The sequence below is a fragment of the Piliocolobus tephrosceles genome, chromosome 2 (genome assembly GCF_002776525.5).
Source record: "Piliocolobus tephrosceles isolate RC106 chromosome 2, ASM277652v3, whole genome shotgun sequence".
Taxonomy (NCBI): Eukaryota; Metazoa; Chordata; class Mammalia; order Primates; family Cercopithecidae; genus Piliocolobus; species Piliocolobus tephrosceles.
The window spans coordinates 155885626-155900436 of record NC_045435.1 but is presented as its reverse complement, the minus strand read 5'-3'; the positions used below and the strand labels follow the sequence as shown (position 1 = coordinate 155900436).

The 14811-nt window shown below is 43.5% G+C and overlaps 1 protein-coding gene and 1 pseudogene across 2 annotated transcripts in view; both read right to left on the bottom strand.

The window, feature by feature from the left end:
- Nucleotides 1-14811, bottom strand: part of BFSP2 (beaded filament structural protein 2) — a 67110-nt gene that overhangs the window by 15209 nt on the left and 37090 nt on the right. Inside the window, exons 2-4 of the mRNA XM_023207440.2 lie at nt 13829-13911; nt 12611-12767; nt 10877-11038 (exon numbers count right to left, since the gene is read on the bottom strand). Of these exons, the coding sequence (XP_023063208.1) occupies nt 10877-11038; nt 12611-12767; nt 13829-13911 (402 nt within the window). The remainder of the gene's footprint in view (nt 1-10876; nt 11039-12610; nt 12768-13828; nt 13912-14811) is intronic.
- On the bottom strand, nt 2184-2610 carry LOC111539532 (annotated as a pseudogene). Its single transcript, XR_002730704.1, has one exon. The product of XR_002730704.1 is annotated as a 60S ribosomal protein L34 pseudogene (transcript).

Genomic DNA, 14811 nt, shown 5'->3' with positions numbered 1-14811 from the left:
TCTACCAGGAATAGAATGAGATGAAATCTCCTTTTCATTAAGAGGATCAGCTATCGTTATTATAACAGTTGTAAGTCATTTTACAGTTATGTGATGTCATTTGTTATTTAGCTAAGGCTAGCTTTTGACAGGCAGCACACACTCCCGACCTTCCTCAGCCAGATGTAGGATTTATTTGGGAGAAGGCTGGATGCTATCCAGTCTGCACTAGCGACATGGGCTCTCCTCAGCAGGGATTAAAAAGAAGTGCACGCCTCACTCAATGAAACTTCAACACTAGCAGAGAAGCTGGCCCGGCTAGGCTGCAACAAGTTTCTCCGTGAGTTTATACAAGAACTGCCCAGCTATCGAAGCTGCTGTTTGAGTGTAGGACCAATTCCCAGCCTCTGTTGAAGCTGCCAAACAAAACACAGAGGAGCAAATGGCTTTGTGACCTTGCTGCCTCCTTGGTAATAAGTAAACTCATCCTCTTGATAAAATCAGCCGAAAAGGCTTAGCAATGAGTCTAATTCTAACGAGAAAAATAGATTTTTCTATTATTTTATTTTGAGACAGGGTCTCACTCTGTTGCCCAGGTTAGAGTGCAATGATAAGATCATAGCTCACTACAGCCTTGACCTCCTGAGCTCAAACAATTCTCCTGCCTCAGCCTCCTGAATAGCTAGGACTAGAGTTGCATGCTTCCACACCTGACCAATTAAGACATTTTTTTTTAGAGGTGGGGTCTTGCTATGCTGCCCAGGCTGGTCTCAAGCTCCTGACCTCAAGGGATCCTCCTGCCTCAGCCTTCCAAAGTACCAGGATTACAGGCATAAGCCACTGTGCCTGGCCAGTCCTTACACTTCTTATGGGAAAGATCTATTAAAAAATATCTAAGATATGCTTTGAGATCAGCACAATCAGGTAGCCTGGGATGAGCGTTCTTTGAAGTCAGGGACTTCAGGAACCATAGCATCAAGTCAGGGCCTTGTACCTGGTTTGTCCTTGACAAATGGATTTTGAATGAATGAGTGAGTAGAGATTCCTTGGTAGAAGATGTAAGAAAGAGGTTGCAATGTTGGGTGATCACCTATTGTAGGTACCCAGATACTGGTAGTCAAGCAGTTGTGAGTTTAAACACACACTATAAGAAGATAAGGGCCTGAGAGAGCCCTCTACAATGTCTGTGTTTTTTTGTTTGTTGTTTTGAGACAGAGTCTCACTCTGTCACCCAGGCTGGAGTGCAGTGGAGTGTTCTCGGCTGACTGCAATCCTCCACCTCCTGGGTTCGAGTGATTCTCATGCCTCAGCCTCCCCAGTGGCTGGGATTACATGTGTGCCCCACCACACCCGGTTAATTTTTTGTATTTTTAGTGGAAACGCAGTTTCACCATGTTGGCCAGGCTGGTCTTGAACTCCTGACCTTAAGTGATCTGCCTGCCTTGGCTTCCCAAAGTGCTGGGATTACAGGAGTGAGTCACCACACCCAGCCTGTGTGTTGTCTTTTTTTTTTTTGAGGTCTGAATTTTAATATTCTGGTCTGGATAATAAATCCAATGTAGATCAGAAACTATACTCTTGACCCAAGGTTTTATATACAGTAGCTCACTCATTTGTTAAATAAGGAGTTCTGAGCTCTCCAAGATACCATTTTTGAACCGAAGTGACTTACAAGAACAGAGGGTTTAAAAACAATCTTAAAAAGGTTCCATTCCAAGGAACTATACCCAGGTTTCTATCCCGTGAAACTTGCTGATGTAAAGGAGGTACTATAATAAGGATCAAAAGGATATTAAAGGTTCGGATAGAAGGGTCATTCCTCCCAAACCACCCCTAAGTCTTAGCCCACAAAGGGAAGGACATTATGCTCCAATGCAGTGGTAGAGCTGTCACCAACAAAATTCTAGCAATCAGTGACCACCAATTGTTTCTTCAGAAAAAGTAACCCACTGGCTGAGTGTGGTGGCTCGCACCTTATTACCAGCACTTTGGGAGGCCGAGGTGGGTGGATCACCCGAAGTTGGGAGTTTGAGACCAGCGTGACCAACATGGAGAAACCTCGTCTCTATTAAAAAATACAAAATTAGCTGGGCATGGTGGCGCATGCCTGTAATCCCAGCTACTTGGGAGGCTGAGGCAGGAGAATCACTTGAACCCAGAAGGCGGCGGCTGTGGTGAGCTGAGATCGTGCCATTGTACTCCAGCAGCAAGTCTTTTCATTTTTATTACTCAAAAAAGTTTCATTTTTTTATTTAGCTTTCTGACTCTGTGCTTGTGCCTTCAACACTTTCACAACGATTTTCTGCTCCTCGATAAGGAAAGCACGCTTGATCCTGTCACGAACACATTTAGCACACATGGAACCACCATAGGCCCTGCTGACATGTTTCTTTGTTTTGGACAATCTCATAAGAACTTTAGGTCTTACAGCACGAACCCCTCGAAGTCGGCCTGGGCACACACCACATGCAGATTTTGGTGCTTTCCCAACCTTCTTGGTATAAAGGTAAACAATTCTATTACCAGGGGTTTGGGACAGCCTAGTTTTGTTAGAGGCTGTATTGTAGGAAAGCCTACGTCGGTATGTCAAACGCTGGACCATTCTGAGTGCCTGATGACAATGTCCCCGGAAGAGCGTGTTGTCTTAACTAGAGAAAAGAATAGGCAGAGTAGGCAGTACCTACCTCAACGGACAGTCTTTTGGTTTTTCCTTTTAAAATCTACTCTGGTTCTTGATTCTCCCCATTCTCTTTGCAGCTGCACCAACTGGTATATGCTACTATAGCATACAACTACAGTAACCAAAATGGGCAAAAGATATGATCTGCTAGTACACACAAAAGCAATTTGTAAGAAATGCATTTTAACCCATAGTATTAGCAAAGATCACAAAGTATTGGTGAAGATATGGGGAAATGGACACTCTCCAATATTTCTGATAGAAATGTAAATTGTTATAATCTTTGTAGAGAGTAATTGGCAGTATTTATCAAAACTACCAATGCACACACTTTTGGGGTCAGCAATTCCATGTCTATAAGTTCATTTAACAGATACAGATACATTTCTATATTTGGAAATGAGAGGTAAACCATGTTAGTGACTAATTTCTTCTAATAGCAAAAGATTGGAAGCCACCCTCAATGCCCAGCAGCAGGGAACAGGCTAAACAAATTCTGAGGCATCTGTTAGCTAGAACAGAGGTTGACAACTTTTTCTGTGACTAGCTAGATAGTAAATGTTTTAGGCTCAGCAGGCCATATGGTCTCTGTTGCAACTATTGGACCCTGCTTGTGTAGTGCAAATGCAGCCATAGACGATATGTAAATGAATGTGATGGTCATGTTCCAATAAAACTTTATTTGTAAACAGAGGCAATGGGTCAGATTTGACTTGTGGGCCAGAGTTTGCTGCCTCCTGTGGTATAATATCATACAGTCATAAAGCAGTATGTTCTGAATACTACTTGTGTAAAAACACAGGAAAGAATAGATACATATTTCTTTGTATATGGGTAAAATGTTTCTGAAACGATATACAAGAAAAGGATAACATTGATTGACTCCCATAGAAAAAAATCGTGGCTAGCACATGGGTTGGGTAGAACTTTTCATTGTATATCATTTTGTATGTTTTGAATTTTGAACTAAGTGAGTATATAATCTATTATACATGTTGAAATAAAATAAAAGTAAATTTAAAAAGACATAAAAGCAAACAGGGACCCTTTTGTGAAGCTCTCTGTGAGATACGGAGATATGAAGATGCTTAGGCATCCTCGTTCAGTGTTTGCCTCGAGCACACTGGGCTACAGCCATGGCTTATTTCACTGAAGAGCCCTCAGGGAGTCCAGCCAGCTCAGCACACAGGAGCCCCTAGATTACAGATGCTGTCAGGCATCCTGCTTTTGCTGTTCTCCGGGAAACGAACTTTCCCAGGTGATTAACATGGCAATATCACAACAGGTCATCTTATAGTCTAGAGTCAGAGTGGCAGTGCCTGTTTTAATCCAGCTTCGTATATCTTAGAAAATATTGACTCTTGTTGGCAAAAGCAAGAATAGAAAAGGTCTAGACAGAGTAGCCTGTACAAAATGTCTGTGTTTACAGGGAAAATTATTGTTTGTAAGTATAGATGACATGAAGACATGCTATTCAAGGTTTCTAGTCTCCTCGTGGGTAAATCTAGACCTATGCTGTACCATAGAGTAGTCACTAGTCATCTGTAGCTGCTTAAATAAAAATGAAATATAATTAAAAGTTAGTTCCTCAGCCTTATTTATTTATTTATTTATTTTTGAGACAGAGTCTCACTCTGTTGTCCAGACTGGAGTGCAGTGGTGCAATCATAGCTCACTGTAACCTCAACCTCCTAGGCTCAGGTGATCCTCCCATGTCAGCTTCCCAAGTAGTTCCCATGGGACTACAGGCACATGTCACCACACCTGGCTCATTTTTGTATTTTTGTGAAGACAGGATTTTGTCATGTTGTTTAGGCTGATCTTGAACTCCTAGGCTCAAGCGATCTGCCCACTTTGACCTCCCAAAGTGCTGGGAATATAGGCATGAGCCACTGCTCCTGTATAACCCCTTGTGGCCAGTAGCTACCATACCGGATTGCTGCATGGATCATAGAATATGCCCATCATGGCGCTATTTCAGTTAGATGGCTCTGCGTTAGACGATCTTGAATGTTTCTTTTGGCTCTAAGACTATCAACAACCAGAAACCTCACAATTCATTTCAATCTATTCACTTCTCTTCATTCTTAATAGTTTGCACAATCTGTCATCCTGACTGTTGAAGGCATGATGGTTACAGCTCAGATAAAGTTCCTGACCGCAGATGCCTCAAACTGACCTGAGGCAAGTGCAGACCTACTGTCAGAGAAGATAGCATGGGAGCAATCCATTTGTTCCTGGCCCTGGGGACTGTTAAGACAGACTGAGTTCTCTCACATCTGGGCAACCACCAGCTTGTGCTGGTGATTGATTAAGCCTTTGGGTATGGTATACATCATCCAGTGGTCACAGGCAAGGGATGGAGAAAGGAGGCCTCTGGGAATGAGCGTGTGGAGTCAGCTTTGGGCAAATAGAAATTGAATGGAAGGAGCATCTCAGGAAGAAGGCTAAGAAGGCAAAACAGAGCTTGCATTGCAGGAGGCAGACTTCAGACCAGGCTTAGGGTGAGGGAACAAAGACGCCTCAGTGCCCCGGCTGAGAAATTGGACAAGAAAGATGGGACCTGTGCTCCCCTAGAGGAGGTGGACTGAGGGCAGAGCTGTTTGCCTGGCAGAGGAGGTGAGATGGCGGGGGTGTGGGGAGGGGCACAGTTTTAGTTCTCTGCTCAACACTCAGGGGCCCGGTGTGGCAGGCAGAATTCTAAGATGGCCTCCACGATCTCTGCTCTCTGGTGTTATACCCAATGATTAAATTATGTTAGATGACAAGGATGAAGGGATTTTGACACGTAATTATGGTTCCAAATCAGTTAAATTTGAGCTAATCAAAAGAGGAGTGTCTGAGTGGGCCAGACTTTTTCAGATTAAAGGCTTAAAATGGTAATGCTTTTCTTTTGGCCTGGAAGGAGCAAACAGCCATGTTGTAAATGGCCTCTGAGGAGGACTGGCCTCTAGGAGTTGAGGACCTCAATCCGACATCTGCAAGGGATTGAATTGTGCCAAGAACCCAAATAAACTCTGAAGATGAGAACACAGCCCTAGTGGGTACCTTGACTACAGCTTTGTGAGACCTTGTGGTGATGCAGTGTAAACAAATCTATTGCACTGCCAGTCATATAAAAGTCTAGCACATACAATTATGTGCAGTGCATCACACTTGGCAATAATAGTAAATGTTATTGGTTTATGTATTGACTATATCTATACTTTTTATCATTAGTATACTCCTACTTATTAAAAAATTAAAGTAGTTAACTGTAAAACAGCCTCAGGCAGGTCCTTCAGGAGGAATTCGAGAAGAAGGCGTTGTTGTTACAGGAGCTGAAAGCTCCATGCATGTTACTGCCCCTGAAGACCTTTCAGTGGGACAAGATGTGGAGGTGGAAGATAGTGATATTGATGATCCTGACCCTGTGTAGGTCTAGGCTAATGTGTATGTATGTGTCTCAGTTTTTAACAAAAAAAAGTTTAAAAGGTTAAAAAAAACCCTCTTAAAAATAGAAAACAAGCTTATAGAATAAGGATAAAAGAAAAAATATTTTTGTATAGCTGTATGACATGCTTGCATTTTAAGCCAAGTGTTATTATAATAGAGTCAAAAAACTGGAGTTGGGGGCTCTGTGCCCCTTCTCATATACATTGTCTTAAGCATCTCTTCCATTTGACTGCTCCTGAACTGTATCCTTTATAATAAGCTGGCAAAAATATGTAAGGTGCTTCCCTGAGTTCTGGGCACTGTTCTAGCAAACTATCTACTTATCCCTCTGCAGGGGAGGTCGTGGGAACCCCTAATTTATAGCAGTTCATCAGTAGTATGGGAAGGCCAGACTTGTCATCTGAAGTGAGGGCCATCTTATGGGACAGCCCTTACCCTGTGGGATCTGATGCTAACTCCAGGCAGGTAGTGTCAGGATTGAATTGAATTATAGGACACCCAGTTGGTGTTTAGAGAGCTGCTTGGTGTGGAACAAACCTGCATATCTGGTGTCAGAAGCATTTTGTGAGAGTATAGGGGACAAAAAGGATTTTTTAAAAAAGAGATGGGGTCTCACCATGTTGCCCAGGCTGAAGTACAGTGGCTATTCATAGGCATGATCATAGTGTACTTCTCCTTTGAACTCTTGGCCTCAAGCAATCCTCCTGCTTCAGCCTCTAGAATAGCTAGGACTACAGGCACATGCCACAGTGCCCAACTTAAAAAAAAAAGTTGTTTTATTTTACATGACTAGGAGGTCTGGAGTGTGGTATGGCATGTTGTCTGAGGTTCCTGAAGCATCTCTGAATACCCTGCATTAGGTAACCACAGCAAATAGACAAAGAAGAGCCAGACTTTGAGACCCTCCAGAAATTCTCTGGACCAATCTGATTCTGTCATCACTGAATCATACAACTTCAGAAGCTCCAAAAACTGGACCATGAGGTTCCTGACATTCATAACACCATGGCTGGAAAGAATATGATTACTGCACTGACCTTAGCCAGAACCCCTTAATAAGTTTTTTTATGTCTCTATTTTATTAAGCTTTTAATGACTGAAAAAATAAACAGAATTGGCAGATAAGTTCTAGCAGATGCTGATGGTACCGCCTTTATCCCTTAGGCTTTCACAGTTTAGTGCTCTCCTGTTCTCCCTGCCAGATTTTGCATCTTTTTTCCTGAGAGTTTCTCTGAAGCCTTTGGAAGGCCACTCTGATAGCAGATGGCAGAAGACTGTTGGGAGATGGTATTAATATCTCAGCTCCCTCGCCTTTCCCCTCTCCCGTATTCTATACCATTTCTCACAATTCTTCTTGGTTTACACGTCAGTGTCCCACAGTGGTAACTGGTTTGATTATGCATTCTTTGTTGGTTCCCTTCTTTGCTTCTCCTCTACTGGTATTTTGTTGGTTTTTAACTCTCCAACTTCCAAGTAAACTACCTTAACTCCAATATTTGCTTCGGGATCTGCTTCTGAAGGAACCTAAACTAAGATATAAATTAATCATGTTAATTAATTTTCAGCCTCTCTGGTCTAATGAAATGCATGCCTGCATTTTCTTTACAAAAGCTTTTGAAAGCTGTGTGTGTTAAGCCATTTCACATTTATGCTTTGCCGCCAAGAAACCAACAAGAGATGCTCAGGATGGGCAAATGTCAGCCCCCGAGGGCACAACTGCAACTGACAAAACTATTTATTGGAGGAATTCTGGCTGTCAGTTCAGATCTCTGCTGATGATCAGAGGAATTCACTCATTCTGCAAATATTTTCTGAGCTCTGCCTCTCTGCAAGAGGCCTAGGCAGCATTGGCCAAGCTAAAACAAATACTGTCTGTTTTCTCTGAGACGTAGCTTTCAGATTACTCTATTAAAAAAAACACTAATGAATCTGTTCGGAATTAATGTTTGAGTTACTGTTGGGCTAGTGATGATTCTCCAAGGGGTGAGGAGGAGATAATAATGAGCTTTTTTTTTTTCTTTTTCAAACTATGAAGGATTTATTTCTGATAATTATAATGGTCTGTCCTTTCCCAAAGAAACAGTCACCACAGTGTGGTGCACATCCCAGGAGGACTGGCACAGAAGCAAAGTTTGCAAACTGCTAGGCCTCTGAGGTTTAGCTTTGGGAGCAGAGCCAGGGGAGAAACGATGCAGCCCAATGCAGAGAAAAGGTCCCTGGACCAAGAACAGGAGAGCTGAACTATGGAGCTCTCAACCAGCTGTGTGATCTCGGGAAGTCACCTGCACTCTCTTGGTCGCAGTTTCCTCACCCCTAAAATTAGGGAATGGGATCAGATGGTCTCTAGGACCATTAATTATCTGTTATCAGTCATGAGTCTGTTAAAAAAGGCAATGGACCAAAGTCAAATCTATGGCTTCACTTTACCTCTGTGTTGCTCCACTTCTCATCAGGTTGGGTGGGGTGAGGGGAAGTCGTTTTTTGAATAACTAGGCACTATTTGCCCTAAATAGTGTTTGCAGTGAGGTGGCTCAAGGATTGGTGGTTAGAAAGAAAGGAAGCGGCCGGGCGCGGTGGCTCAAGCCTGTAATCCCAGCACTTTGGGAGGCCGAGACGGGCGGATCACGAGGTCAGGAGTTCTAGACCATCCTGGCTAACACGGTGAAACCCCGTCTCTACTAAAAAATACAAAAAGCTAGCCGGGCGAGGTGGCTGGTGCCTGTAGTCCCAGCTACTCGGGAGGCTGAGGCAAAGAATGGCGTAAACCCGGGAGGCGGAGCTTGCAGTGAGCTGAGATCCGGCCACTGCACTCCAGCCCCGGCGACAGAGCGAGACTCCGTCTCAAAAAAAAAAAAAAAAAAAAAAAAAAGAGAAAGGAAGCTACTGAGACGGGGGAGGAGGTGGAGAAAGGGGGGAGTGAAAGGATGTTTTCCAGGCTGGAGAACATTTGGGGGTTCCAGAATTGATGAAGACCCTGCTGGAAAGGTTCCTGTTGATACTTGGGGGATAGAGGGAGTATGGTGGGAGAAAGGACAGAAAAGGCTCTCCTATTTTTCTTTTCATAGTTTTTTATAATTCTTATGGTTCTCAAATCTGGCTGCATATTAGAATCATTCAGAGGGCTTTAAAAATCACAAAGTCCCTCTCCTCCTTCTGATTTAATTGGTCTGGGATAGCAAGTTTTGAAAATGCTCTGAAATAATTCTGCTGCATAGCCAGGATCACGAACTACTAGATGGTAACCAAGAGCTCAGAAATAGCCTTTGCCTTCACTCAGACATCTACCTTATTTTCTCTACTTTTTCACATTTTCCTTCCTCTTCACTTTTCATCCTCTGTCTCAAGATTACAAAGTCAGAAACAGGTGGGAGACGGAGAAGGGAAGAACAAACCCTATGCATCCTATTTTCTGGCTAATTTCTGTATTATTTATGAGGTTTAATAAAAGTTGTTTTTCTTCCATGAATATAATGTATACTATTTAGCAAAAACTTGAGAAATATTCAAAAACAAAAAAGAGACAACAACTCAAAGTGTCAGACTGATCCATCACTCAGAGGCAACTACTGCTAATCCCATTTTAGTCTTTTCTTTCTAAAATTTTTTTCTCGATGCCTAGTTTCTTTGTTTGAATGCTTTACCCTACTGTATATACCAGGAAGTGGCAAACTGCAGCCCACAGGCCAAATCCATCTCACCTATTATTTTTGTAAATAAAGTTTTATTGGAACATAGTTATGCTCATTTGCTACCTATTGGGTACAGCTGCTTTCACACTGCAGTGGCAGAGCTGAGGAGTTGCAACAGAGACCATCTGACCCATGAAGCCCGAAATATTTACTGTCTGGTCCTTCACAGAAAATATTTTTTGGCTTCTGGCATATACTATTCTGTACTCTCATTTTCTCCTCATTTTACCTTATATTATGAGCATGTTCCTATTTTATAAATGCTTCATAAGCATTAATTCTAATAACTGCCTGATATTTTACGGCACACAGGTAGGTTGTGGCTTACACTTTCTTCTACTAGTACATGTGTATGTTTTTTCACTCTTATAATGCTTCAGTGAGTATATTTGGACATAGATGATTTGTTTTTTCAATTATTCCTTTTTTTTTTTTTTTTTTTTTTTTTGAGACAGAGTCTCTCTGTGTTGCCCAGGCTGGAATGCAGTGGCCCAATCTCGCTCACTGCAAGCTCTGCCTCCCAGGTTCACGCCATTCTCCTGCCTCAGCCTCCCGAGTAGCTGGGACTACAGGTGCTAACCACCACACCCGGCTAATTTTTTATATTTTTAGTAGAGACAGGTTTTCACCATGTTAGCCAGGATGGTCTCAATCTCCTGACCTCGTGATCCACCTGCCTCGGCTTCCCAACGTGCTAGGATTACAGGCGTGAGCTACCGCGCCCGGCCTCAATTATTCTTTTGGGATTGTATTCAGATTATTCAGTTGGTAGCTAGGGGCATTTTAACACTCTTCCTGGTACATATTACTACATTTCTTATTCAAAGGCAGTGTGCTAGTTTGTGCTCTTCAGTAATACAGTAGAGAAACTACTTCACATGCTTGCCAGCATTATTACCATTTTAAACATTTTCTACTTTTAGATAGGTAAACAAAAAGCTATTATTTTAATTTTCGTTTCTCCTGTTTCTAATGCGGTTGAACTTGTTACTAAACCATTGTTATTTCTTCTTCTGCACGTTGACCAGTTTTCAGCTCAGCGTGGCCTCCTTCTGCGCAGGGCAGAGTGGAGGATGCTGGTCTTGCGTCTCACCTTAGCTTGGAGCAGGGCTCCTGCCTCCACCCGATTCTTTTCAACATCTCTCTCCCACTGAATTCTGATCATCTCAAGGATGTCGTCCAGACCAGTGCCAATGGGAACATCCATGTGTTCCAGCTCACATCCTGCCAACTGTTTGTGCAGCACCTTCACATCCTGAAAACGACAAGATACATCTTAGGTGAGTCACAGGGGGAGATAAATGGCATAGAACTCTAGCCAGTGAAAACCAGCTCTGTGGGCAAGTCTCGGGTCATCCCCCAACTGCCAGACACAGGCTTCACAGAGACCGGGAAAGTCCCTGACCTTCTTCCCAGCAGAAGTGTAATTTCTCTTTTCCCAAGGATGTCTTTCTTTCTTTCTTTCTTTCTTTCTTTCTTTCTTTCTTTCTTTCTTTCTTTCTTTCTTTCTTTCTTTCTTTCTTTCTTTCTTTCTTTCTTTCTTTCTCTCTCTTTCTTTCTTTTCTTTTTTCTCTTTTCCTTTCTCTCTCCCTCTCTCCCTCCCTCCCTCTTTTTCTCTTTCTTCTCTTTCTTTCTCTTTCTCTCTCTGTCTTTCTTCTTCTTTTCTCTCTCTCTCTCTCTTTCTTTTGACAGGGTCTCACTCTGTCACCCAGGTTGGAGTGCAGTGACACGATCTCAGCTTATTGCAGCCTCCACCTCTTGGGCTCAAACAATCCTCCTACCTCAACCTCCTGAGTAGCTGAGACTACAGGCACGGCACACACCACCACGCTCGGCTAATTTTTGTGTTTTTAGTGGATACAGGGTTTCACCATGTTGCCCAGGCTGGTCTTGAACTCCTGGGCTCAAGTGATCCGCCTGCCTTGGCCTCTCAAAGTGCTGGGATTACAGGCTTCAGCCACCATGTCTAGCACCAAGGATGCATTTCTTAGGTTAGTCTCCCCAAGCCCAGGCCCAAAGCAGAAATAAAAATAAATAAACAAACAAAAACAAAGTAAGCAACAACAGCAAAGCGAATTTAGGCATAAAGTCAGACAAGGTAGAAAGAGACTTAAAAGATAACTTTGGCATCTCTAAAGGGTTACTGTTGGAGAGTAGCCTTAAATCACTGAGCTAAGAACAAGAAGAAATGGGCTTGCAGTTGCTGGTTAGCTTAAGTTGGACTCAAGAAAGAACTTCCCAATGTGAGCATTTTTAAGTGGATTTTGACTCTTCCAACTTGATGCAGCCTAAATCTCGGATCAGACAATAATATGTGTGAGGTGGTTTGGAATCACTGAAGTCTTGCAGGGAACTAGACCCCATAACTGTTGGAGGTCCTCTTCAGTTCTGTCACTCAATGATCTGACCCAATTTTGTTAATGAGTAGATGTCAACCACAGCTTGGATCTACCCTCAGAGTTATTTTGTTTGTATAATACAGTGTTAAAAAAAAAAAAAAAAAAAAAGAACCTGACGTAGAATGTATTGAGGAGGGGTTGCTCCCTCTAATTTAACCCAAGTTCCTTCATTTGCTAGTGCCAAGACCGGCTGCCTTCCCCTGTTTCTGCACCACACTGGTTCCTGAAGCTATTTGAGTTTGAGACTGCTGGGGTAATCTGACGCACTAGAAGGATCTGAAAGTATTTTACAGGCATGTTCCCTGCAGTCCTGGGCACGCAATGTGGAGAGTCAGAGATGAGCTACTGTGGCCTTGTTCTGAAGCACAGGCAGACTGATGTGCACTTCTGGTCTTGTGGCCAACCCAGCAACCCCAGCCCCCTCCTACCTCTTCATAGTTTCTTGATAGAGAGCCAAGTTCTTCTTTCAGACTTTCTATTTGACTCTCCAGGTCCATTTTAGTCAAATTAGCTTCATCAATAACTTTATACAGAGAGTTAATTTCCTCTTCTGCCGCCTTTCGAAATGGCAGCTCATTTTCATATCTGCAGGTAAAGGAACTTAATCAGCATAACTGGGTATCCCGAAAGGAAAAGAATCGGATTATAAATGTTACCAACAGGCCAATTATGTGATGGTTAGACAATGAATGGTACAAGTCACTGTTTCAATAGATTTGAGGGCACTGTTAGTGCAATTGTCATACATTGATTTATTAAAATGAAGGCAATTGCAGCCAACTTCTGATAACCTGGCTTCATAGACTACCAGCCTCATGGGAGTGTTGAAGCACAGAGCTCCAGGGAAAACTCAGGAGTTCAGATCCAGGTTAGGGGATCCAGATCTTCATCGCTATCCTGATGGTCCTCCTTTTCAACCAAGGATCCTTTAACAAACATTCCTGACAACCTGCTAAGCACCAGGCTGGGGACCCAAAGCACCCATGTTAAAAGTGTCCATCTGCAGGACGGTGGCTGCCAATCCAGATGCCTTCAGGGACTGAGTGGGAGGTGTAGCGGAGCATGGTTCTCAAGCCTGGATGCACATTAAGTCATCTGGTGAGCTCTAAAACTGCTGAAGCCTGGACCCCAACCCCTGGGGACTCTGATTTGATTAGTCTAGAGCTTGTGCACTGCACTGACGTTTTTACACGCCCGGGTAATTCTGATATGCAGCCAGGACTGAGAACCATTACTCTAAACTAGTAGTTCTCAAGGTATTTGGGTCCCAGGACCAGCAGGATCAGCATCCCTGGGAACTTGCTAGGAATATAAATTTGGGGCCCCTCTCCAGACCCATTAAATCAGAAACTCAACAGGGTGGGGCGCAGCAATCTGTTTTCTATATGGCCCCTGGTGATTCTGAGCATTCCAGAGTTTGAGAACCCTGCTCTAAACCAACTGACAGTGGGCACAATCTTTGAGCCCTTGGGGCCTAGTTTGTGTCTACAGGGAGGGGGGTGTGAGCCGGATAATCATGTCGCTGTTATCCTGCCAGCCTCCCCTGCGGTAGAAGGTGGATGATGCAGGCTCCAGAACAGCATTATCCACACTGCCCAGGAGTCTAGGGATGTGGAGGGACTGTCCCCTCTGCTGGAAGGCATTACCTCTCTTTAAAGTCATCTGCTCCCGCCTGGATAGTTTCTGTCTGCAGCATGAGCCGGGCATTTTCCAAGACTGCCTCACCTACCTAGAGCGATCACAGACACCAAAGGAGACAAGGTCACTGACAGCATCAAGATCACTCACCACCATGACTTGTCTTAGGCACAGAGGCTCTGGGGGACCTCAGAGAACCTTTCTTACAGCAAATATTTGTGGAATTAAGGTGTCCCTCTCTTTGGGACAGTGGTCAAGGTGGTGGGATATAAATAATAAGGTATAAAATCTGGATATGTTCTAAGAGTTTTCAGAGTGGGGTTTTTGGCACAAAAAGACTATTTGAAGGCAGACTTGTTCACAGCCTCTGTCACAGAGACTAGCTTTCATATCTCCAGGGTAGAGTCTGGCTCCTGAGATGAAGTTTCACTGGCTTTGCCTAGCAGCTCTTAAAATTTCTGGTCGTGGATACCTTTGGAAGGCTGGTGAAAGCTCTAGATGAGTGCTGAGAGAGCTTCCTGTGATGGTGGAAATGCTCTGTGTCTGCACTGTCCAGAACGGTGGCCACCCGTGGCTACTGTATTGGGCAGTGTGGCTCTAGAGTTTCGTCTCCCCCAAAATGTACACATCAACATAAACATTGTGCATATAGTTTAGGGGTTTCATGGAGCCTTGAGGAGTGGGTTTTTCAAACTTGAATCCCTAAGCCTCTCAGCATCTCCCACAGGTAGGGATTGGGGGATGTCCTGCCTTCAGCCTGAGAAACTCCTTTATGTATATATACACGCTGAGCTGAAGGCTCTGATAGGGGAAGCCCGTGGGGTGGAGCCAAGTCCCAGCTACAGGAAGAAAGTAACTGTGCTCTCCCTTTGCTCCAGTGTGACTGTCTTATTTTGTTTCATTTCATTGAATTTCTTCTTTCTTTCTTTCTTTCTCTCTCTCTCCCTTCCTTCCTTCCTTCCTTCCTTCCTTCCTTCCTTCCTTCCTTCCT